Source organism: Thunnus maccoyii, chromosome 12 (assembly GCF_910596095.1).
Source record: "Thunnus maccoyii chromosome 12, fThuMac1.1, whole genome shotgun sequence".
NCBI lineage: Eukaryota > Metazoa > Chordata > Actinopteri > Scombriformes > Scombridae > Thunnus > Thunnus maccoyii.
Genome location: NC_056544.1, coordinates 796753 through 819299, shown reverse-complemented (window position 1 = coordinate 819299; position 22547 = coordinate 796753). Strand labels below are relative to the sequence as shown.

Sequence of the window (22547 nt, the reverse complement as noted above, 5' to 3'; positions counted from 1 at the left end):
GATAACAGTAACAATAGAAAGAAATTAATTAAACATTTATCCGAATGAGTCTTTTTCATATAATTTTGAATGATTCAAACACTCACACAGTAAAATTATGTTCTACAAACTGTAGAAGACTGCTCTGACTTGAATAAAAGGCAATCTGATCACGAAAGTTATATTTACCATTTAAAGACATTATTATTATTATTGTTTTTATAAATTAATTTGTCCTGTTCCAGAGTGACAATGATCATTACTATTAACTAATGGTCATTATTAAATTCAAAACTTCTCCATTTTTGATAAACATTACATAGTCTGTATGAAGATGACTTAATGTTATTCACACAACTAATCAAAGCAGACAATAGATAGAATCAAAACATTTATTGGGCTTATAATTCAATATATTTGATGAAATCATACATAATACAGCCAATATGACTGGCTTATGCACATGTTGATGATGTTGATGAATACACAAAGTAAATACAGACATGGCAAACTAGTCTGGCTGGTTGTAGTCCTGTCAGAGCTGGGGGCTGAGGCTGCAGTCTGACCAGAGGAGGGATGCATGGAGGTCTGAGGTGAAGGATGACCAGAAGGGACGCTGGAGGGACAGAAGACAGTACAACTGAATGTGATATACTGAACATAAACTGTCTGTTTATGAACCAATGGCAGTAAAAGTTTCATTCCTCACCATGTTACACTGAAGGACTGAAGATAAGACTAGTTCAAGGAGACACAGGAGCTTTTACCATGCTAAATAAAAAAACACAGACAAGCAAAATAAACATAACTAAAAACAACTTACACAAAAAACACTGCACTATGAAATAAACACAAGTGCATATTTACTTGACAAGCAGCATCCGGTCCATTAATTTAATTTGACAGGCTTACATTATTAATTTCTAGATGACATTGTGAGTATATGTGATGTGCTATTGTGTGTAGCTTTGTATTTTGTATTATGTGTCCTGTGTGTTCTTTGTTTTGTACTGTTTGTTATTGTGTTATTGTGACCTGCCAAAGGGACTGCAGATGAAAATTAGCTATAAGCTAACTCTGGTACAGTACATCAAATGGTAACATTTATGTTTAACACTGTACATGGTCCCAATAAATACATACATACATACATACATACATACATACATACATACATGCATACATAAATAATCCAGATCTCCCGATGATGTCACAGAGTTATTGACGTATCCATTCGTGATAACAAAGAACCTTTCAGTTCAGATCAGGCTGGGTCTCTGCTGACTGTAGAGAAGATATGCACAATCCAGTGAGATTGACAGCACTCATCAGTATAGATCAGCTGTGGAAAAAGCATGATGCTGCACTGAAACTATGTACTCACACAGTGTGCTATCCTCATCCTGCAGCCATCAGACCTGGAGGATTAGAGGCCCAAGTGAAGGCCACTGCTGAGGGTCAGAAGTGATGATGAAAAGGGTGAGCAGGTATCTGCTATTTCTGTAGCTCCAGCTGCAGCTACTTCATCCTGCTGTCTGTGATTCTGCTTTTACCAAGAAAAAACATAATCACATATATAAAACACATTAATACATTCACAAACATATCTATCAGTCCTGTTGCTCCACATGCTGCCCCAGTTCTTCAACAGCTGAATGGACCTGAACTGCACTGATATCAGGCAAAGAAAGGCAGAACTTAAGCATTTTGGATTTACTGAACCTGCAGCCTGTTATCAGAACACAGGAGACAGACAGGATGAGGGGTAGGGTTTGAGCCAGGGGCGCCGGATTCATTACAGAAGTGCGGGGGCCAAAATACAAATTGTATGATAGTATATACATTGAATTGCTTCAACACTTCTCTGAGTCTTAATTACATAAAAATCCAACATGCTATACAGTAGAGTGTATCACTGGAAACTTTGTGACCTTCCACTATTGTGAGTTTAAACAATGTTTGATCACACAACAGTTTGTAAGAAAATATTGAATTGATTAATATAAAAAATTGGTTTAAAGTTTTACATCAACGTGGGAAACATTGGGTCAGTTGTATTATACTAGCCCCTTCTTGTTGATCCTCTGTAGGGCAGTGGAGATGAAAAAGAATTCATTAGAAAATGAGGGATGTTTGCAACACTTGAGGCCTGCTGTATGATCCATGATACATTTAATAATGTGTGATCTGCCTGTTAAATTTGTTCCCAAAAATGCTACTCATGCTCCATTAGGAAGGCTTTGAAATTCCAATAATTCTTTTGACAGTATATATGGGTCTGGTGAAGCCTAGATAGGGTTAAGCAAGTCTGAATTTGGGCTCTTTTGCCACATTTCACTTCCAGTAAGTTACATTTTGCCAGCCTTAGCCTTCTACCAGAACAATTTACTTTAATGAATCTTGAAGAACCAGGGTAAGATCGCCAGTATTAGTAGGTCACTTCATAACACACCTGACATTATCAATAAACACATCATTCACCTGAATGACTGATCCTTTAAGTATACAGTATGCACATTTAGTGATGTTGCATTCAGGATTATGCAAAATAAAGCAGAGTTTTGGAAACATTAAGTCTTACATCCAATCAAAGGTTGCAAATTATATTCACTGTTTAAAGTTCTTCAAATTTCATAAAACTATATCAGTACATTCCATTTATCACTATCTATAGGATGGTGAAGTAACAAAAACTAAAGTAGTGACTGTTATGAGCCACTGAAGTGCTTAGCCCCATTATATTGAAAAGAGTTCCTAATATTTTGTTTACCCCCTCAAGGTGGACAAAATATGTATAGGCTTTGTAGAAATATTATGGCAGAGCTGTTGTATAGGATTGCATTAGGTGCACAGGTGTTCCTAATAAAGTGCTTGGTGAGTATATGTATCACTGTGAAAGCCAATCTTGGTAGGTACAGTTAGGGACTCAGACAGCAGACATGAAACCCCAGCAAAAGCATTCGAGGTGAGCGACACTCCATCCACAGCTGCCTTCCCTGGTATCTCACAAGCTCTCTTCTCTGGTCCTCTGGAAACTCTGTGATAAAAAAAAATGCTTTGTTAAGTTTAAAAAGAGATGTCTTAAATAAATCAAGTAAATTCAGTGTGAATCTGTTAATTTAAACTTTTACATACCTCCATGCCCCTGAGTGCTGGTACATCTTGCCATAGGGTGAGTTTATGCATCAGCATACCAATGGAGGTCCCACACCTGTCAGATAGGACACATGACATTTATTATATTATTAAGAACTTTTCTTTATTTGTAGTCTGCATGCACAAACACATTGCTGGTAATGCACATATTTGTAAGCTTAACTAATCAAAATGCATGTCAAAAACCCCTAATCCTTATATATATGACTGAAGAGGGTCCAGTAACGTTAACTCACTTCTCCTATATATGTAGACATTTCACACAGTGAATAATCAAAATGATGTGCAAAACAGCTAATATAATAATAAAGGCATATCGTTTGCATACAACAGCAGTTTGATAGCTACGACAGGCGACTGGAGTTCTAAGCAACAAAGTCCAACTACCTACATGCTTGATACACAATAAGCAATTAATAACGCTGGTAAAATTACTTATTTTCGTCTTTGGTAAGCGATAGTATAAAGAGTAAGTGGTTACAGGGTTTTTATGATTGGTCACATGGTTCAATACTGAGTACGCATCCTCAAAACTCTTCACGCAGTCAATACAACAGCAAGAATTATGGACCAAACTGTGACAAATTTGTGTTTTCACACAAAAAGCATTCAATGATTACAGCCTTCAAATGTCCTGAGAACTTTTCTCACTCAAACACAAACAAGCAACAAAACTCTGTGGATCTTCACATTTTACACATTTACGTCCTCACTTCCAAACTCTTCAGTTAATGTTCAAACACTAATATGTATTCATGCAGACAGCAATCTGCCAAATTGTAACCACACTGAAATACATCTATATTCAACCAAAAAAACAAGACGTGCTGTCAGAAATAAAGTCCACTGAAAGCTTTCCTGCTGCATTTCTATGACTGGTTCTTGTAAAATACACTGTCGTACGTTCTACAGAGAGCTACACATCTGACTGTATTTACACAATATACTAATTTCTGACACTATCAACCATTAAAAAACTACATATACACAATAAAACAGCGATGTAACTTCTGTTGTTAGTGTTTTTATCTCAGTGTGTCTGATTGACATGAGTTGTTGTGTTCCTGTCTGCTGGAAGGATTTGCTTTTGTGTCTAAAATTAAGAGTTTTGAAAATGTGGACTCAGTATTTAATCATGCATGGAGCCAAACATAAAAAGCTATAATTGGCCCCAGTATGTGCAATATGTGTCAGGAAAGAGTACACACTCCACCTACCCGAATATGACAGGCATATGCCGGAGTTTTAATAGAGCCCACACCCAAGTGGCGTCAGTCTGTGGGTGCATCCCAAGTTAAATTGCATCCACGTTTCCCTCACTTGCATCTTTTCCTGCATGGAGAGACGCAAGGAAACCAAACGAGGAGAGAAGACACAAGGAAATTTCTTTTTAGAGGCATGAGGGGTACATCTCAAGTCTCTTATTTGATCTTTCCTCGCTCCTCGCCTGAACCGGAAGTTGTTCCTGGTGCGCCATTTTGACAGGCATCCCAAGGCTGTGGTTGAATAGTCTTTTTTGCTTAGTAAGGTTCCTAACTGAGTGAAATGACCCGGAAGTATCTAAGTGGCAGCCATGATAAGAGCTGGTTAAATTCTCTAACTGCTAAGGAAAGGTGCTCCAATGTTTCCTTTCTCATCTCCTTTAGCATAGGGTACACTTGACCATCCTTTACGAAAGGAAAGGAGATGATTCCGTCCCACAATTCCTTGCAGCAGTAAGCGACGCACCATTCACAATTTCAAACGATTAAACCCATATTACACATCCACAGCAGTCTGTGTCCCCTCTGTCCAAAGCTGTGCTCAGCTTGTTTGAAAACAGAATAAACAAATGTACAAAGCGTTATACGTTTTCTGTAATGAATTGTAAAAAAAAAACTGAAATTTCTGTGCTCTTCCCGTTTTCGGCAATTGGAATAGAAATTAAATCAAAACCAGAAAACAACTGTTTTTTCACTTTAATTGTTATATCTATATTATCTGCCCCAACTGCACCTCTACAAAAACAGTCATTGACTATGCTTGCTGTAGATAGATAGATAGATAGATAGATAATCAATGTTACGCTGCAGTGCCTCACGTGTAAATGTGCACAGCTGCTGTCTTATTGAAAACGCACTTATCGTTTCTGCTTTATTAAATCCTTGCAGGGATCACTCCACATTAAGAGAGATGCTGTGCGCATTTATGCAGGGCACACTACAGTTATCCAAGCACAGCAGCCTAACTTTATTATTTAAATCTCAAGACACGCTGTATCTTCACACAAAAATCTGCAACAAAACAATGCATTGTATATTTGTTTATCCTGTTATCAAACAAGTTGAACAGAGCTTTGGATGGAGGGCACACAGATCCACAGCCTCTATCAACCAGAACAACTTTAAAGCACAAACAAGTCAACATTTCAAGGTGTTTGGGTTTGTATGTGGTAACTATTATATGCATTATAGGCTAATAACAGATTATTATCGGTATATTAACCATAACACAGAAGTCTGTCTTTCAAGAAAAAGGGATGTAAGACGTTTTTAGTCTGACATTGATGTTTTTAAGTCATCATGTTTGAAACTTAAGAACGACGATTATGTACAGTTGTAGATTTGTAGGCCTACCATGTGATGTCATACATTTAACATTTATTTTCATACAATGATTGGGATCAAGGAGGGTGAGTGTGAGCAGACATTCTCAATGTGACAATTTTGTTTCAGTTTTATGACTGGCAGGCTATATTCCTTTTTTAAATTCAATTCTGACCTGAAGTTATTTTTCAGCGTGTTGTGCATGTTTATATAAAGTGCATGAAACAACACCGTAAGAACGACCGGAACAGAGTATGTAAGATGCGCTTTTTGTAGTCCATCTTCAGAACATTGTAGTTTCACCACAGCAGACCTATGTCAATATCATCCACCATCACATAATTAGGTAGCCCAGTGTAAGTGCAGTTGGATTCTCTCAGCACCACAGTTGTCTTTTCCTAAGTCCTTATGACTTCTCCCTCACATCTTTCCTTGACCATGTGATATTTTCCATCAAGGTCAAGGAAAAGTGGTTAGGAAAAGACGATAGGAGGGACTTTTTAGCTGTGATCAGCTGTCGCCGTCATCAGAAACGGACGTTGCTTCACGTGACACTTCACATTGTCGCCTAAAACAGTCAGTCAGCATTTGGTTGTAATAAAAGACCCATCAATGAGTCGGATGATCAGTTTTTCCGGTGAGTGCACTGTGTTTTAACGGTTTTAGGCCTGTTTTTCGCTAGCGAAAATTAGCGTTAGCATTAGCATTATCACTGTTAACTGTTAATAGATTGTAAATGCACCGTGCTAACCAAGTTAGCAGCTAGCGCTATGGTCAGCTCAACCCTCTTGTCCAAATATGGTCACTTCTGGCTCCAAAAATCAAACATGGCGACGGCCAAATCGGAAGTCTTTTACCAGCCAACACACCCCCTCATTGGATATCAGTTATTGATTTTATTTATCTATTTATTTATTTATTGAATGAAACAGTTTGAAACATTGAAGATTCACTGCACCAGAGTTAGCTTGAAGCTAATTTGCATCTGTAGTCCCCAACAAAGAACATACAGCAGCACAACAACAAACAGTAAAAAGCAAAAAAAAAACAACCCAAAAAACAAAAACAAAACAAAAAAACACACAGAACACACCATACAAAATACAAAGCTACACACAGCACATCACATACACCCACAATGTCACAGCTGATATGTCTTTAGTACATGTTTCAGTCTGGTCTTGAATGCATTGATAGAACTACAGTTCTTCATATCATCAGGTAGGGCATTCCACTGAGTTGTAGCTTTCAAAGAGAAAGCTGACTGCCCAAATGCAGTGTGATGAAATGGTATGGTACAATCTTTTATAGAGGATATTCTGGAGGATCTAATAGAACTTACTGAGCGAGTGTACACAAAGTCACATAGTGGAGGAGAGGCCAAACCATTTAAAATTTTATAAACAAGGCACAAATTTGAGAATAATCTAAAATTCTCAAAGCTCAGGAAATTATATTTCTCCAGTACCCTACAGTGATGGAAATGCATTGGAGTTTTTAAAGTTTGTTTGTATTAGGACTCAAGAGGTTTTATGGCTGTTTTTCCAGCCCTCCTGCCCCCAACATGTGATGCAATGAGACATATGGGAAAGAATCATAGCATGCATAAATATCTTGGCTGCGTCCAAAGAGAGACAGTTTCTAATATGTCTAAAATTTGCTAAGTTGTACTTTATGGTTTTAACCGATTTTTTAACATGTTTCTTAGTTCAAATTTCACAAACTCCATCAGGAGTCTCTACAGAGGCCTGTACTATGAAGCAAGTTCAACATACCCGGGATATCTTTTCGTTATCTGGCTTCACTGAACCTAACATTGGCCGTCCACATAACCAGTACTACGAAGCTGCTTATCAACCAGCTCAGTCAACCCGGGGTTTTCCTACCCAGCTATGAGCGCGTTCATGTGAAAGAGGTGGGGTTGCTAAGTATGAGCGGCATCATCAGAACCATGAATGAAGTACTTCATGATATGAGATGAAACATTGATAGGGGAGACCAGGGACGGTTGTAACACCTTGAATATCTCCAATCAGAAACAAGCTATAGTGATTACACTCACTCTGCACATGCTCAGTTAGATTGTCTTCTTGCTTACAAAAAAGGAGCCACATATGAAACTCACAGAAAAAGTTACCAGCAAAAGTGTGTTTTTGAGGTAAAATATTAACTTTTCTATCAGATTTATTTTTTGGTAGAAATGACTAACACGAGTCAAACTAGCAGTCAAGATAATTCAGATGAGGTGACAACATAACTGGTGATACTGGGACTGTTATAATGCCTTGTTACAACTGTCCCTGAACCAAGTTTCAAATATTTTAAAAACATCAAGGTCTACATAAACTAACTAGCTTGATAGATAGATAGATAGATAGATAGATAGATAGATAGATAGATAGATAGCAAATTAAATGTAAAATGTTGTAAAATGACATTCTAAGTTAATGATAATCAGTTGCATAATAGTAAGTGGAAATGTGTTTGCTTACAGCATGCCAAACATCAGAAAGAGGAAGACAGACAGGAGAGTCCCACTTCCTTTGCTGGAGAGGGCTTCAGATGAAATAAGAGGGCAAATCAGTCAGGGCAGTGGCCAACTCATATGGCATTTGCCATGTGACCCTGTACCGTTTTCACAAGAAGAGACAGAGCCTGGAGTGCCAGGGATCCAAATCACTTCCCAGAGTAGGGTACTGGACCCCCAAGAAGGTTTTCTCCACAGGACAGGAAATCTGTCTGAGAAACTACCTGACAGAGGCAGCTGATTTGTATTATAGGTTGAGCCCAAAGGAGGTAGTCTACATATTAAGCTAGAGAAGGCCTAGGCTATATGTAGATTTATTAAGTATTCAACTAATTTTTAACTTTTATACTAATAACTTTTTCATTTTGAGTATTTGATTGATTAATTATGTATATTTTAGACATGTTACAACCGTCCCTGGCATGTGTTACAGCTGTCCCTGTACACTGGGACAGTTGTAACAATTGACTGACTGTATTTAAATCAATTTTGCAAGCTGTAAAAAAGCTGTAAAGAAAAGTGAACAAGCCTGTAATCATACAACAGAATAAGAAAATGTAGAAACACTAGCAATAATTTCCAAATATTAAAAGTAGGGTATGGCGTAAAATACATGTAGGAATTATTATGTATGACTGAAGTATAGAGGGAGTATTTTTTGCTATTTAGTTGGATGATGAAGAAACCATTCTGAATATGTCACATAAAAAAGAAACTTGAAGTAAAGTCAGACTGTTTCTGCTACCGAAGCAAAGAGTGGAAAAGTAGTTAATGACTGATGAGGTCTATCTGACCTGATCTGATCTGTGTGGATTATTTTTCTGATAAAACACAATATGTCGTTTTCATTTCCAGTTATCATCACACAGTTGTCTCATGTTATTCTGAGCTGCAGTGATGGAATCAGAGTGTAAAATCATCCACACTGTCAGCTGTCACTCCGGGGATAAAATAAACTTTATACTATTAAAATGCAGTTAAAATCATCCATTTGTTTGTCTTCATTTGTTAGAAGCTCTCTTTTAAAAACAGTGTAGAAATAGAAAGTGTGGAACAATAAAATGTCTCCACTGACCTATAGAAATATATATTGCTCTTTTTTACTTGTCACTTTATTGTAAACTCAGGACTCTTGTACATGTCGGGATCTTGTAGGGATGATGACCGTCTTTTTTCCAGTGATCTGATTGGTCAGTGGTCGGAGTGTTGACAGGCTATGATCCGATCCTCTGAAGTTAACCTGCCCCGGAGCAGGTTAGCTGTTAAGCATAAGCTACCATAATAAAGTGAACCAGCGTCGTAGGACTGAAAACCCAGAGTTAAACCTGAAGTCACCTCGCTAACCCCAAATCTTGCTTCGTAGTACAGGCCTCAGTTCTTAAAGTCGACTGACAGCAGTCAGCAGCACTAGTTGTGATAAGCTGTCGACGTCATCAGAAACGGACGTCGCTTCACATGACTCAGAGGAAGCGTCATGTCAAGCAGATTCCCTCGTTTTCTCTCTCCCCGCTCGGTTCCCTTGCGTCTCTCCATGCATCCACGGTGGGAGGAACTAAGACGCTAGTGAGGGAAACGTGGATGCAATTTATTTATTTATTTATTTTGTGGATGCAATTTAAGAGACTTGAGATGTACCCCGTGTGACGTTTCCGGATGTTAACAGAGCAGTCAGGGTTGTCCTAACGGTCCGTAACAAGGTGAGAATGTTTTCATATCTTATTTCAAGTTAGCAACAACATGTAGTCCTGAAAATGTAACCCATAGACACGAAAACCCGAGAAAAAGCATGAACCAGATCCAGCTGCAGGCACAGGGCATGGAGTTCAACTGTCACTGAGAGGATTGTAGATGACTGCGTCATACCAAGCGCTGAGGAGAAAGAACTCAAAACACGCGAGGCAGTATGTTCTGTGTATCTTCAGCTCTCCAGCGCCACTAAATGTCAAGAATGTATGAAGTGCCAAGGCAAGAGATAATGGCAATGTGCAAATGTGCATTTATATGTTTTATGCAATTGTGGTGGAAAGAGAGAGCGTATGGCGGGATTTCAATGATACAGTGGTAGAGGAAGTGACAAGCCAGCGAAGTTATAACAGTAACTTATGGGATACTGTAAACAATGGTGATATGGTTATTAATGAAAACAGTTCATTCAGACATACTCAACATGTACAGGCAAGTGGAAGGTATATATATTTCGTCATATCTAGGCTATAAAACTATTATAGCTAGATAGAGTACTTTATTAATCCCAATGGGAGATTGTATTATTGCAGCCTATCAGTTGTAGTGAAACTGCTGAAAGGAGTTGAAGATTCAGTTCAATCTCAAGCATGAAAGGATTATAAATTTCAGTTGATGTGTAGGTCATACATTGAACTGGAAGTGTCGGTTGAAGTGGGAATATAGATAGGTTGAGGTAAGCAACATAATAAAATACAATAAAAAAAAACAACAAATACAATAAAATAATCAGAGAATAGATGCTTGAAACAAATACGATATTCACACACTGCATTGAATGTATACTGTATAATGACCCTGCCTATAACACACTCTACATTAGTGGTATTAAGCTTGAATAGATTAATATTGAATCAACTGTACTTTATACAGGTAAAATTATATTATATATTCTTATATTTTAAATGCGTTGCCTTTTATATGCAAAGTGAATTGTGTTAGATTTGTACAATATGATAACAATTTAAGAATTTAAGCAATTCTAGAAGCAGTGCAGGAATGTCTTTAATCACTTCATGTATATTGTATCAAACCATTATGTTAAATGATGATAGTGATTGTTTGTATACAGTAGACTGCCGCACATTTAATAGCTAATAGTCAAGATTTGTTTTAAAAACTAAATATTTAAGGAAAAAACAGATATAATATACAGTATATGCAGGAAACATGGCCCTGTCTAGATCTATCCTATAGCATGGCAAATTTCTGCAAAATCACATACAGCATATTCCCATCGGTGCTCAGTGAAATGAACTGTATTCCACTGTTTACATCAGACAAAGCTCTTCATGTGTGTCAAAAATGTTATTATAATTTATTCATTTTTACCAACAAATGTCTTGGCATTATTCATTTGGACAACAGAATTGTTTCCTTCGATATGCATAGAATAGTGTAATGCTATTGTAACTGAACATTCTCCTGGGTTCGCCTAACTGAATAAACAGGACAATAAGTCCAAACTTCTCAATGTAAACATTGTTATTTATTTTGAACATTCGGTCTTAACACACCACACAAAAAAACTCCTGCCTACCTCTCTCTCCCCTCCCAAACAAAAAGAGTTAAATCTCACTCAACTGTCCGTCCCGTCTCCCTTATAGTCAAGATGGCGGCGAAGCTAAGCAAAAACGGGGATTTATTCATCTCCTATTGTGCTTAACTTTAGTGGGTCGTAACATATCAGTATTAGCTCCGGTTCAAGATTAGACCAAACTTTTCAATGAATGTCAGTTTTTGAGCCATGACAAAGGCCAAAATGTGGTCTGCGACAGATTTGTTTTTAGCCTAGCCGATTGCGCCTTTTGCTGCGGTTGTTAATCACTTGCAGCCCCTACCGGCCGGTTAAGAGGCGTGAAGAGTCAGCAGTTAATAGCAGTATAAAACACCATTAAAACGCCACAAAAATATTAGGCTGATGGGTACAGTTATATGTGAGATTAGCTGCGGACATATACTTGCGCGGGCACACACGGCCAATCTCATTAAACTAATATGACTATAAAGTCAATAACCAAAAAGGTGGATGCATTACATCTACCTTGTAATAACCTTGGAGTGACAGTAGCAGCACAACTCCTTGTCTCATCATAATCAATCAATCAATTCAATCAATTTTTATTTATATAGCGCCATATCACAACAGAAGTCATCTCAAGGCACTTTTCACATAGAGCAGGTCAAGACCGTACTCTTTAATTTACAGAGACCCAACAATTCCCCCATGAGCAAGCACTTGGCGACAGCGGTAAGGAAAAACTCCCCTTTTAACGGGTAGAAACCTCAAGCAGACCCCGGCTCTTGGTGGGCGGCCATCTGCTTTGACCAGTTGGGTTGAGAGAGAGAAAGAGAGAGGGAAAGGGGGAGGGGGGGCAGGAGAGCAACAATCACAACAAGCACAAGCATCAATAGACAGGGAAGGATGCCATCAGGACTGTGAAGGGCCGCGAAGGTTCGGCCCGGGACTCAGATTTTCCTGTGAGATGAGAAAGCACAAAAAACTCCGGGGAAGAAGCAAAGTTAGTGACATGCATTGATGTTACATGAATGCATACAGATGGAGAGGAGGAGGAGGAGGAGAGAGGAGCTCAGTGCATCATGGGAAGTCCCCCAGCAGTCTAGGCCTATAGCAGCATAACTAAGGGCTGATCCAAGGAGAGCCTTAAGCACCTTTCTTTGCATTTTCCCGGTAAATTGACCAGACTGATCTGTCTATTTGTGCAGCCTTACTAGGAAGCAGAGATGAGAGTTTCCACCAGTAAACTGCAGCAGCTCACCATCTTCACCACTGTGCTGACAGGTGGAGGGATCGGCACCATGTACTATCTGCTGCAGAGTGAGTACAAAAAGAGCTGTGTAGGGATGCCCCAGTCAAGTTTTTCTTGCACTGATGCAGATCTGAATCCTTTTAACATCGGATATCTCTGTTAAAAGAATTTCTTCTCAATGACCTTTAAATAATGGAGACCAGATCCGAAGTATCAAAGTTGAAGTCGAATTTATTTTCTTGTGCAAGAAGGAGCGTTTCACAGTGCAACACACAAACAGGGTTACAGAGAAAAGGCTCATCTCAGAACATTCACAATTGGTTTATATACCTTACAGATGGGCGTCTCATACTTCTTCTGATGTTTACAGACATACTCCACAAATAACGTCATGACATTTTCTCAGTTTTCTAATTGGTTGGCCAGCTGTAGGTCCTTAAATCAAGATGATACCCCTCTGACCTGTCTCTGACCTTTATTCCCTCATGACTTCCTCTAATGCATGTGCTGGTCTCCTGTCATTAATCTTACCTGCTATGCAAAACAGGAACATTCATCATGACATGCAAAAACAAGAGCACGCACATAGTAAGGTTTTAAGACATCTAATCACAGTATAATTCTAATTTTTATAACAATATCTGCTGATACTGGGTCTGATCTGATATGTATGTTTACATAGCAGCAGAATATATGCAATATTTATTTAACATATATCTCTCTCAGTAAGTTCTATTAGATCCTCCAGAATATCCTCTATTCAAGATTGTACTATACCATTTTGTCGCACTGCATTTGGGCAGTCAGCTTTCTCTGTGAAAACCACCACTCAGCTGAATGTCCTACCTGATAATATGACGAGCTGCAGTTTCATCAGTGCACTCAAAACCAAATTAAAAAATCTGCTTAAAACTACTCAGCTCCTGTAACCACTGAATCTTAATTTCATCTCATGGTCTTCTCATGAACGCAAATAATCTTGCTTTTAATTTGACAAGCCTACATTATTAATTTCTAGTCGACATACTGAGTGTATATGATTTGCTATTGTGTGTAGCTTTGTATTTTGTATTATGTGCCTGTGCGTTTTTTGCTTTGTACTGTTTGTTATTGTGCTGTTATATGTTTCAATTGTGAACTGCCTAAGGGACTGCGGATGAAAATTACTATATGCTAACTCTGGTACAGTACATCAAATGGTAACATTCATGTTTAAAACTGTACTTGGTCCAAATAAATACAATCCACTAGATAGATACACTTTGTTGAAATTGTTGGATCTACATAAAGTAGTGGTTTATGGATAAACAGATGGATATAGATAGACAGGCAGATAGACAGACTTGTACAGACAGATAGATTTCATGAACAAATATTTTATGCATGGTCACAAATTTCATCCATGTAACATAGTACAATATTGACTTGTCCAGTAGATTGTATCTGACATCAAACACATCAGATATTTTTTCCAGTTAGGAGCTACTTTTAGCCTTTGGTTGTTTTGCAAATACAGCCCCAGAATTAAGAGTCACTCAACCTGGGGAGCCCAAATAATTATTCACAATAACACACTAATTTTCACTTTCATATATGAGTAATATGCTGCACCGTAGGCTGCTGTAAAGGAGAGCAGCACCGCCACACTAGAAGGCTGAGATGAACGAAACACAGTAGAGTATAGTAAAGAAAGGATTGGCTTTTGATCGGCTTTATACACTCCTTAAAATAGGCCCAGATATTGTTCTGGATCGGGTCGGGATATCTCTAGTTGTGTGTGTGCGTTTGGAGTGAACACAGCAAACAATTTTCATTTCTGTGAACATTACCTGAAGGGTACAGGAATGCTTGCTGCAAGGTTCAAGCAAATGTTCCTCTACACTTACTCAGGAAAGTTTTCCTAATAGATCTGTAACGTCAGGGAACATTGCCAGAATGTTCCACAAACTGCAAGATTTAAGATTATGGGAATGTTCTGCTAAACTAACAAAGAGTTCTGTTTTGGTTATTCTCTATGCTGTTAACGTTAGTCTTTACTAGCTAATACCTTACTACGCATGGCAGTGTACATTTGATAAATGTCTTCATCACCTCAAAGCTATCCATTATTCCTCATCTTCATTCACCCACTGGCCATCTCACCACTTCCCCACAACTTCTTCTAGTTCTTTCTGGGTGGTCAGCAGGAACAACTTCCAAGTAGAGTTGGGAAATGCACTTCTCCAGTGTTGTCCTGTAACATTACCCAGCACTATCATTTTTGGTGTTTTGTAAATTTGTTTTTAAAAAAAGAGCACAGGTATTGGATTGGTACTCTGTATCAGCCAAAACCCTGGTTTAACTATCAGAAATGGTGTCAGGTGTGAAAAGATTGGTGCATCCCCATTAGTACATATAAGTATAAGCACAATATGTACAATACATACGTAAGTGCTTCAACTTCTTCTGCTTCATTTTTTGTACCTTTCTGTCTACTGTCCAACAAGAGAAATTCTTTGAGTCAGACTACCACAGATTGGCTCTGCAGAAGTTAGAAGCATGTCCGGTTGCCATGGAAAGACTGGGGGCCCCACCTTTAAAAATCCACAACATCCATCTAACTGATAGAAACAACCGTGTAGACCAGCACAGCGCACAGGTACTGTGTGTTAGAAAGTCATCAAAAATGTTGTTCTGTGTTTAATAGTAGCTTTCACCAGACTGTGAAGAGCTCTGATACCTGTTTACACCTGTACAGCTGGATTTGAATTTGTATTGTGTTGCAGATAAAGATCCCTGTGACTGGGTCAGAAACTGGAGGTTATCTGTATACGTCTTCAGTTAGAGACCCTAATACCAACAGGTTAGTATATTCTGTTGTTTTCTGAGTTCACTGAAAATGATGGTGACAGTTGATTTATGATCATTTTAATGTGACATAGTATTGCATTATGTAAATCACTTCATAGAAATGTACAGGGACAAATAAATGCTGCTGCTGACATTCTGCATAGGGACACAACATTGGTGTATTTTCGACCAGCACAAGCAACATTCCAACAGTTTGGTATTTTCCTGGCCTGAAAATTCACTGTCCCTGTTTGTGTGGTATTTTGGTGTCCAATGCAGCACACAGAGTGCACAGATGGAAGGAGAGGAGCAAACAGGTGGGAGTTTGATTCAGATGAGACAGTGAAAAGCGAATTGTTGGTATTTTGATGGACGTTATGCTGAGAATAGATGTCTCAGAAGGATGCCCGCCACAATTATGAATTATTGCTTACAGTATAAATAAACAATTTTAGCAGCACCTAAAGGTAGATATATACGTTGAGGTGTTGCCAGAGCGCAGTGCTATTACAAACTGCCGTCCACTGTGCATCACCTGCAAATGACAACAGGCCTCTACAAAGTAACCACACACACACCTCTACACACATCATACTCATTGGTTATAACTCACTATTCTGTCTGTTTATGCAGGAGATTTCAGGTTAGGGGGACTCCTTTCCAAATTCTCAGCAAAAGCAGCATCTCATGTTTTGTTCATGAAATACTTTATAATGCAAGCTCCATTGTATCACATCAATTAAGATATAATGTGGCTAGGACATGCGCTCCAACAAGCAGCAGCAAAGTCTGGTAGCTCTCAATTTTTACTAAATTAGACTTTATTTTTGTTGTATTTTTATTATTTTTTGTCAATTGCTGATGGATATTTCTGTGGGGAGAAGAGTTTACTCAAGAGAAGAGCTTCTTTCATTGAAACTGAGCAAATCTGGAGGATACCACCCTATTATAGCTGAGATAAAGAGGTGTTTTCGTGGTTGCCGTGGTGAAGGTGAAGGCCAGGAAATGGAGATATAAGCCCTTTCTGCCATCGGTCATCATGGGAAATGTCAACTCTCTGCCCAACAAAAGTGATGAGCTGGAGATATTGGTGAAGACTCAGAAAGCCTCATGTGTTTTACTGAAACCTGGTTGAATCTAAACATCTCTGATTCCTGTGTGGAACTACCTGGTTTCACTCTCATACGGATGGACAGAGACACTAAAGCTAGTGGAAAGAAGAAAGGAGGAGGACTGGCTTCATTTGTGAATCAGAGATGGTGTAATCCTTCACATATTACTGTCAAGGAGAAGATGTGCTGTCCAGATATTGAATTATTGGCAGTTGGTATGAGACCATACTATGTACCAAGAGAATTCAGTCATATCATAACAATACTTGTGTATATTCCTCTCCAGGCAACTGCTGACGTTCCATGTGAAGTTCTCCATGAAACTGTTGCCAGGATACAGACTAAACATCCTGAGGCACACTTCCTACCAGAGAAAGTAAAACATTTGATCCGCTATATGCCAATGTCAAAGAAGCTTACAGGGCTACTGCCTTACCACCACTGGGCCGGTCAGATCACAACCTGGTTTTTCTGCAGATCTGCTACAAACCCTGTGTGCTGAGTCAGCCTACAACTACCCTCACAGTCAGGAAATGGACACCTGAGGCTAGTAAGGCTCTAAGGGACTGCTTTGAATGCACAGATTGGAATGTGCTGTTTTGTGCTTTACTGAGTATATTAACTTCTGTAGAGATACAGTCATACCTACAAAGACTATATGATGTTTCCCCAATAACAAACCCTGGATCACAAGTGACATAAAAGCAATCTTCAACCAGAAAAAGGAAGGTTTTAGAGATGGTGACAAAGAACAAGTCAAACAGGTGCAACATGAGTTGAAGAGAAGATTGAAGATGGCAAAGGTGGAATACAAAAAGAAAATTGAAAGAAATTTACAACACAGCAACATCCAGGAGTTGTGGAGAGGAATCAACACCATCTCTGGCTACAACAAAAAGAAAAGACAGCCAATAGTGGGTGATGTGGACAGAGCCAATGAACTTAACCAGTTCTTCAACAGATTTGATACACCACACCCGCTTCCACTGCTGCTCCTTCTCCTCCACATGGATGCATCTCCACCACGGCTCCTTCTTCTCCTCCACATGTGTGTTTCTCCACCACAGCTCCTCCTTCTCCTCCACCTACACATGTGTCCATCTCCATTGCTGCAGCTACTCCCGTTATCACACCTTTGCCTCCACCCTTGTCTGTCACTGAGATGGGGGTGAAGTTGGAGCTCAGGAGACTTTGCTCTGGGAAGGCAGCTGGCCCAAATGGTGTGTGTCCAAGGCTGCTTAAAGACTGTGCCGCCCAACTGTGTCAACCTCTCCAGAAGATCTTCAACCTGAGTCTACAGTTGGGGCGGGTCCTGGCTCCGTGGAAAACATCTTGTATTGTACTGGTACCAAAAATAAAATGTCCGGCTGAACTAAACGACTATAGGCCGGTGGCCTTTACGTTGCACATCATGAAAACCCTGGAGCGTCTGCTTCTACGCCTACTGAGGCTTGAGGTCAAAGACAAACCCGATCCCCTGCAGTTTGCATACAGAGAACACATTGGAGTGGATGATGCTGTCCTTTACATGCTCCACCGTGCCCTCTCTCATCTGGAGGAATCAGGCACTTATGTAAGAATCATGTTCTTTGATTCTCCACGTGCATTCAACTCCATCCAACCCATCATACTCAAAGACAAGCTCAGAGAGATGGGAGTGGATCCCTCCTTTGTTTCCTGGATCCCTGATTACCTGACAGAAAGGCCACAGTTGGGAAACTGTGTTTATGGGACAGTAATGAGCAGCATGGGGGCTCCACAGGGGACTGTACTGGCTCCATTCCTGTTCACATTGTATACCTCAGACTTCAAATACAACTCTGAGTTCTGCCACATCCAGAAATACTGACACTGCTATTGTGTATCAGGAATGGACAGGAATCCGAATACAGGGATCTAATAACAGCCTTCAGTGACCGGAGTCGAAAAAACCGCCTTCAACTGAACACCTCAAAAACAAAGGAAATGATTGTGGATTTCCACAGGTCTAAGCCCCCTCTGGAGCCAGTGAAAATCTGTGGGGTGGACATTGAAGTGGTGCACACCTACAAATATCTAGGGGTCCTTGTGGATGACAAGCTGGACTGGTCCTCTAACACCGACGCCCTCTACAGGAAGGGGCAGAACAACCTGTTCTTCCTGCGGACACTGAGGTCCTTTGTTGTGTGTGTGGAAATGATGACCATGTTCTACCACACGGTGGTGGCCAGTGCACTCTTTTTTGCTGCAGTGTGCTGGGGAGGCAGCCTTACAGACAAAAACACCAAGCGATTAGCCAAGCTGGTCAAAAAAGCGGGCTCAGTGTTGGGCAGGAGATTTGACCCGCTAAGATCTGTGGTGGAGAGAGGCACACTGAACAAACTGAAAGCTATAATGGACAATAGCAGACACCCTCTCCACAGCCTCCTGGAGTGACAGAGGAGTAGCTGCAGCAGTCGGCTCCTCTCATTATACTGCAGAACGGAGCAATTCAGGAGATCCTTCAGTCCCACAGCAATAAGACTGTTCAATTCCTCCTGAATTGACTGAATAGTTTTTTGTTTTTATATTTTGATGAGCACTTGACAATTTGAATATCCCTTCGGGGATCAATAAAGTAATATCTATCTATCTATTTACATTGGCTCAGGTGTTTCAGAGCAGAGAAACCAATAATGTTATTGACTGAGAATGTATTTAGAAATCACCACACCCTCTAATCCACATCCTACTTCACCTAGCCCTTTTGCATCTAGCGATGTACCTGTATGAATCAACATCTACCCAGCAACTGTTCTACTCTATCACGCCTGGGAAACACAGCCTGTGTGAGCAGTGCGTGTGCATCGCGGAACCTCTTGCTTTTCATTTTGGCACCGATGTTAACAGATTAGAGCTGTTAACATCTAGAGATTCAGGGTCTTGCCTGTTTTTCCGCGTGATACGCACAGTTCTCAGCAAAAATAGACAGAGAAAATGATCAGTTGATAGTCCTATTAACATCATACCAGCAACATTAGACCTTTCACTATAGTTTCAATATCTATATCTGTAGAATATGTCACAGACATGAAGTGTCACCACTGCAGGTCAGTCTGCATGGTGCACGCCGGGACAGGGAGCTGCTCTAGTGGGGAACTCTAGTGCAGAGAGTCGGTGACACATGAATCCCCGGTTTGAACTAATATAACAGAAAGCTTTTCTCGACTCCTGCTCGCTTTCTGTGATATGAGTCCAAACCGGGGCTCCTGTCTGTCATTTCACCTGCTTCCAGGCAGAGATTTGGTGTTGTTACTTTCCTTATTTGTTGTCAGTCTCCCTCCTCACAGTTTGGAGGTTTGTTTGTCGGAGTGTGTCTGACTCGTTTGAGGAACTTGGTGTCGTCTGGAGTGATTTTCGTCACTCGTTGACAGCAGGGGTTTAACTGGCGGAATGATTAATATAATCAATAAAAAAACCCATCCTTTGTGAGGACTGCATGTGGTTGACACACAAGTTTCCCCAACCAGACCCCAATATGCCCATCAGAAAGAAAGCTGCTTTCACCTCACATATTTATTTATTTTTAACAATTGAGCACATGCTTCTTAATCTGTTTCTGACTAAACTAAATATAAAGGAAATATGAAACATGTTATTATTGATGGCCATTATCAAAGCCAAACTCTATGTAGAAAGATAGGGCTGGCAGCAGAAGCGCCACAGCAGCAATCCTGTCTGTGTGGACGCTGTCTGTGTGGACACTGCAAGCGTGCAAGACGCAGCAGTTCAGCGATGCACACATGCTGCTCACGCAGGCTGTGTGTCCCAGGCGTCATGTTTTCCAGTATTCCCAGATAGACTTTGGATATGTGGAAATGTAACAGACTCATCTCCTCCTATCTTATTCTTTTTTTTCTTTTGGAGGTCAAGTTTTACGTGACATTGCTAATATAGCATTTCCAGCGCTTTGTATGCACCATTCCTGACCTGTGTTTGTCCCTCCCTGCAGATGGAGTCTGAAGCAGGCAGTTCTGATGCTCAGAGAGGGACAGACCATCGACCTGCTGAATCCTCCTCCACCAGCTGTGACAGAGCACACAGAGGAACTGAATACAGGCTGCTGGCACTGACCAACTCCATGTACTTATGAAAACAATAAGGTGGAATTTGTCCTGCTCCAACAGGTGTTGAGTAGAGGTCTAAAATAATGATAATAATAGTATGTAGTATAATAATGAGGAATATTTACCAATTGGGAAATCCTCAATTTTGGTATCATTTTGATGTGGTATGGTTTTCAAAAGGGAAGAGCCTGTATAGATCATATTTATACAGTATCTACAGTGGTTAGAAACAACAGATTAAAGTACAATAAGCCCATTTTCTTGTTTTATTGATTTATATATATATATGTGTGTGTGTGTGTGTGTGTGTGTATATATATATATATATATATGTATATATATGTATATATGTATAGTGTGTGTATATATGTTTTGGGGTTTTTTTGGAATATGGTGGCTCAAGTTAATAATCAGGAGCAGATGGTGGATGGATTAGAAACAGATGAATTACTGCATTTTTCTCTCTCCTCTGTTATGTTCTCATCCCAGAGACTGAGTTATAGATAGCGTATGATATGTAATAAGTATGCATATGGGTATTTACTACTGGTGTTACGGAACATAGTTGATCCATTATCTGTACGGATCGCCCCCAGCAGTTCGGCACGCATGTGAGTCGCAGATTAACTGTAAAATGTAATGTCTCGTTGAAGACAAAGTAAACAAACTGCTGTAAATGCAATGCAATGTGTGTTGCTAACAGGGATTTTGAAGAGCAACAACCAAACCAGCATCTAACGGGTCCGAAGTGACATCTGCAGATATGTTTACACCATGGATGTATAAAGAGAACTGGATACAGGAAGAGCACCACTTTCAACCTAATTTGACATAGCAACCAAACTGTGTAATTACAACGTCACGTGATGCACACTGGCCCAAAAAGACTTTTTCCCATAGACTTACATTGTGAAAGAAACGTGCGGAAATAGCTGACTTGTCTGGCAAAAGTCACTAGTGCGCTTGCTTCATGGGCCGCACAGATGCGGAAGCAATGCGGAAGAAATTGAACTTTTTTGGCTTCATGCACTACTCATGGATGTATTATAATAGCTGGATACTGGACTAAAAATGGCACCCATTCAGTCCTATAGAAATTACTCGGCTGGCGCATATGTAACATATGCCTCTTGCATGTTACATTAAATACATTAGTTGTGCTTTAAATGGTCACTATGTCTAACAGCAAAATCTTTTAATATAGAATATACAGTCCCCTCCAAAAGTATTGGAACAGCAAGGCAAATTCCCTTGTTTTTGTTGTTCACTGAAGACATTTGGGTTTAAGATCAAAAGATGAGTATGAGACAAGAGTTCAGAATGTCGGCTTTTATTTCCTGGTATTTACATCTAGATGTGTTAAACAACTCAGGACATACCACCCTTTGTTTGAACCCACCCATTTTTCAAGTGAGCAAAACTATTGGAACATGTGACTGACAGGTGTTTCTTGTTGACCAGGTGTTGCCTTTAAGGTTGATTGTTCCAACATTAAATAGCTCTGCATGACTAGTCTACTTTTTGGCCTGGGTTTAAACCTATAAAGACTGCATTTCTTATTAAGAGGATAAACCAACATGAAGACCAGAGAGCTGTCTATGGGAGAAAAGCAAACCATTTTGAAGCTGAGAAAAGAAGGAAAATCAATCAGAGGCATTGGACAAACATTGGGCATAGCAAGCACAACAATTTGGAATATCCTGAAAAAGAAAGAAACTACTGGTGTATTGAGTAACAGACATCGAACAGGTCAGCCAAGG

The 22547-nt window shown here is 39.7% G+C and overlaps 1 protein-coding gene and 2 long non-coding RNA genes across 5 annotated transcripts; 1 reads left to right on the top strand and 2 right to left on the bottom strand.

The window, feature by feature from the left end:
- Positions 1-387: 387 nt before the first annotated feature.
- LOC121908887 lies at positions 388-1519 on the bottom strand. Its single transcript, XR_006099319.1, has 4 exons — positions 1364-1519; positions 1155-1263; positions 689-750; positions 388-595 (listed from the first exon to the last, which is right to left on the bottom strand). It is a non-coding gene; the product is annotated as an uncharacterized LOC121908887 (long non-coding RNA).
- A 1126-nt stretch (positions 1520-2645) lies between these two features.
- On the bottom strand, positions 2646-6174 carry LOC121908888. Its single transcript, XR_006099320.1, has 3 exons — positions 4353-6174; positions 3115-3190; positions 2646-3016 (listed from the first exon to the last, which is right to left on the bottom strand). It is a non-coding gene; the product is annotated as an uncharacterized LOC121908888 (long non-coding RNA).
- Positions 6175-6270: 96 nt separating this feature from the next.
- On the top strand, positions 6271-21043 carry LOC121908886 (cytochrome c oxidase assembly factor 1 homolog). Of its 3 annotated transcripts, XM_042429182.1 has the most exons (7): positions 9681-9944; positions 12718-12829; positions 15248-15399; positions 15527-15603; positions 16989-17078; positions 17180-17252; positions 20673-20742. In XM_042429182.1, the coding sequence occupies exons 2-6, from the start codon at positions 12736-12738 to the stop codon at positions 17202-17204; spliced, it is 438 nt and encodes a 145-aa protein (XP_042285116.1). In that variant the 5' UTR covers positions 9681-9944; positions 12718-12735; the 3' UTR covers positions 17205-17252; positions 20673-20742. The 3 variants fall into 3 exon arrangements, with proteins under 3 accessions (XP_042285115.1, XP_042285116.1, XP_042285114.1); XM_042429181.1 differs by lacking the exons at positions 9681-9944; positions 16989-17078; positions 17180-17252 and adding an exon at positions 6271-6357 and having other exon boundaries at positions 20673-21043; XM_042429180.1 differs by lacking the exons at positions 16989-17078; positions 17180-17252 and having other exon boundaries at positions 9694-9944; positions 20673-21043.
- The last annotated feature ends 1504 nt before the right edge of the window (positions 21044-22547 follow it).

Excerpts from the sequence above, each read along its gene's own strand:
- LOC121908886 (XM_042429181.1), top strand. The coding sequence starts at position 12,736 with ATGAGAGTTTCCACCAGTAAACTGCAGCAGCTCACCATCTTCACCACT. Across the intron at positions 15,400-15,526 it reads TAGACCAGCACAGCGCACAG|ATAAAGATCCCTGTGACTGG; the intron begins GTACTGTGTGTT and ends ATTGTGTTGCAG. Across the intron at positions 15,604-20,672 it reads AGAGACCCTAATACCAACAG|ATGGAGTCTGAAGCAGGCAG; the intron begins GTTAGTATATTC and ends CCCTCCCTGCAG.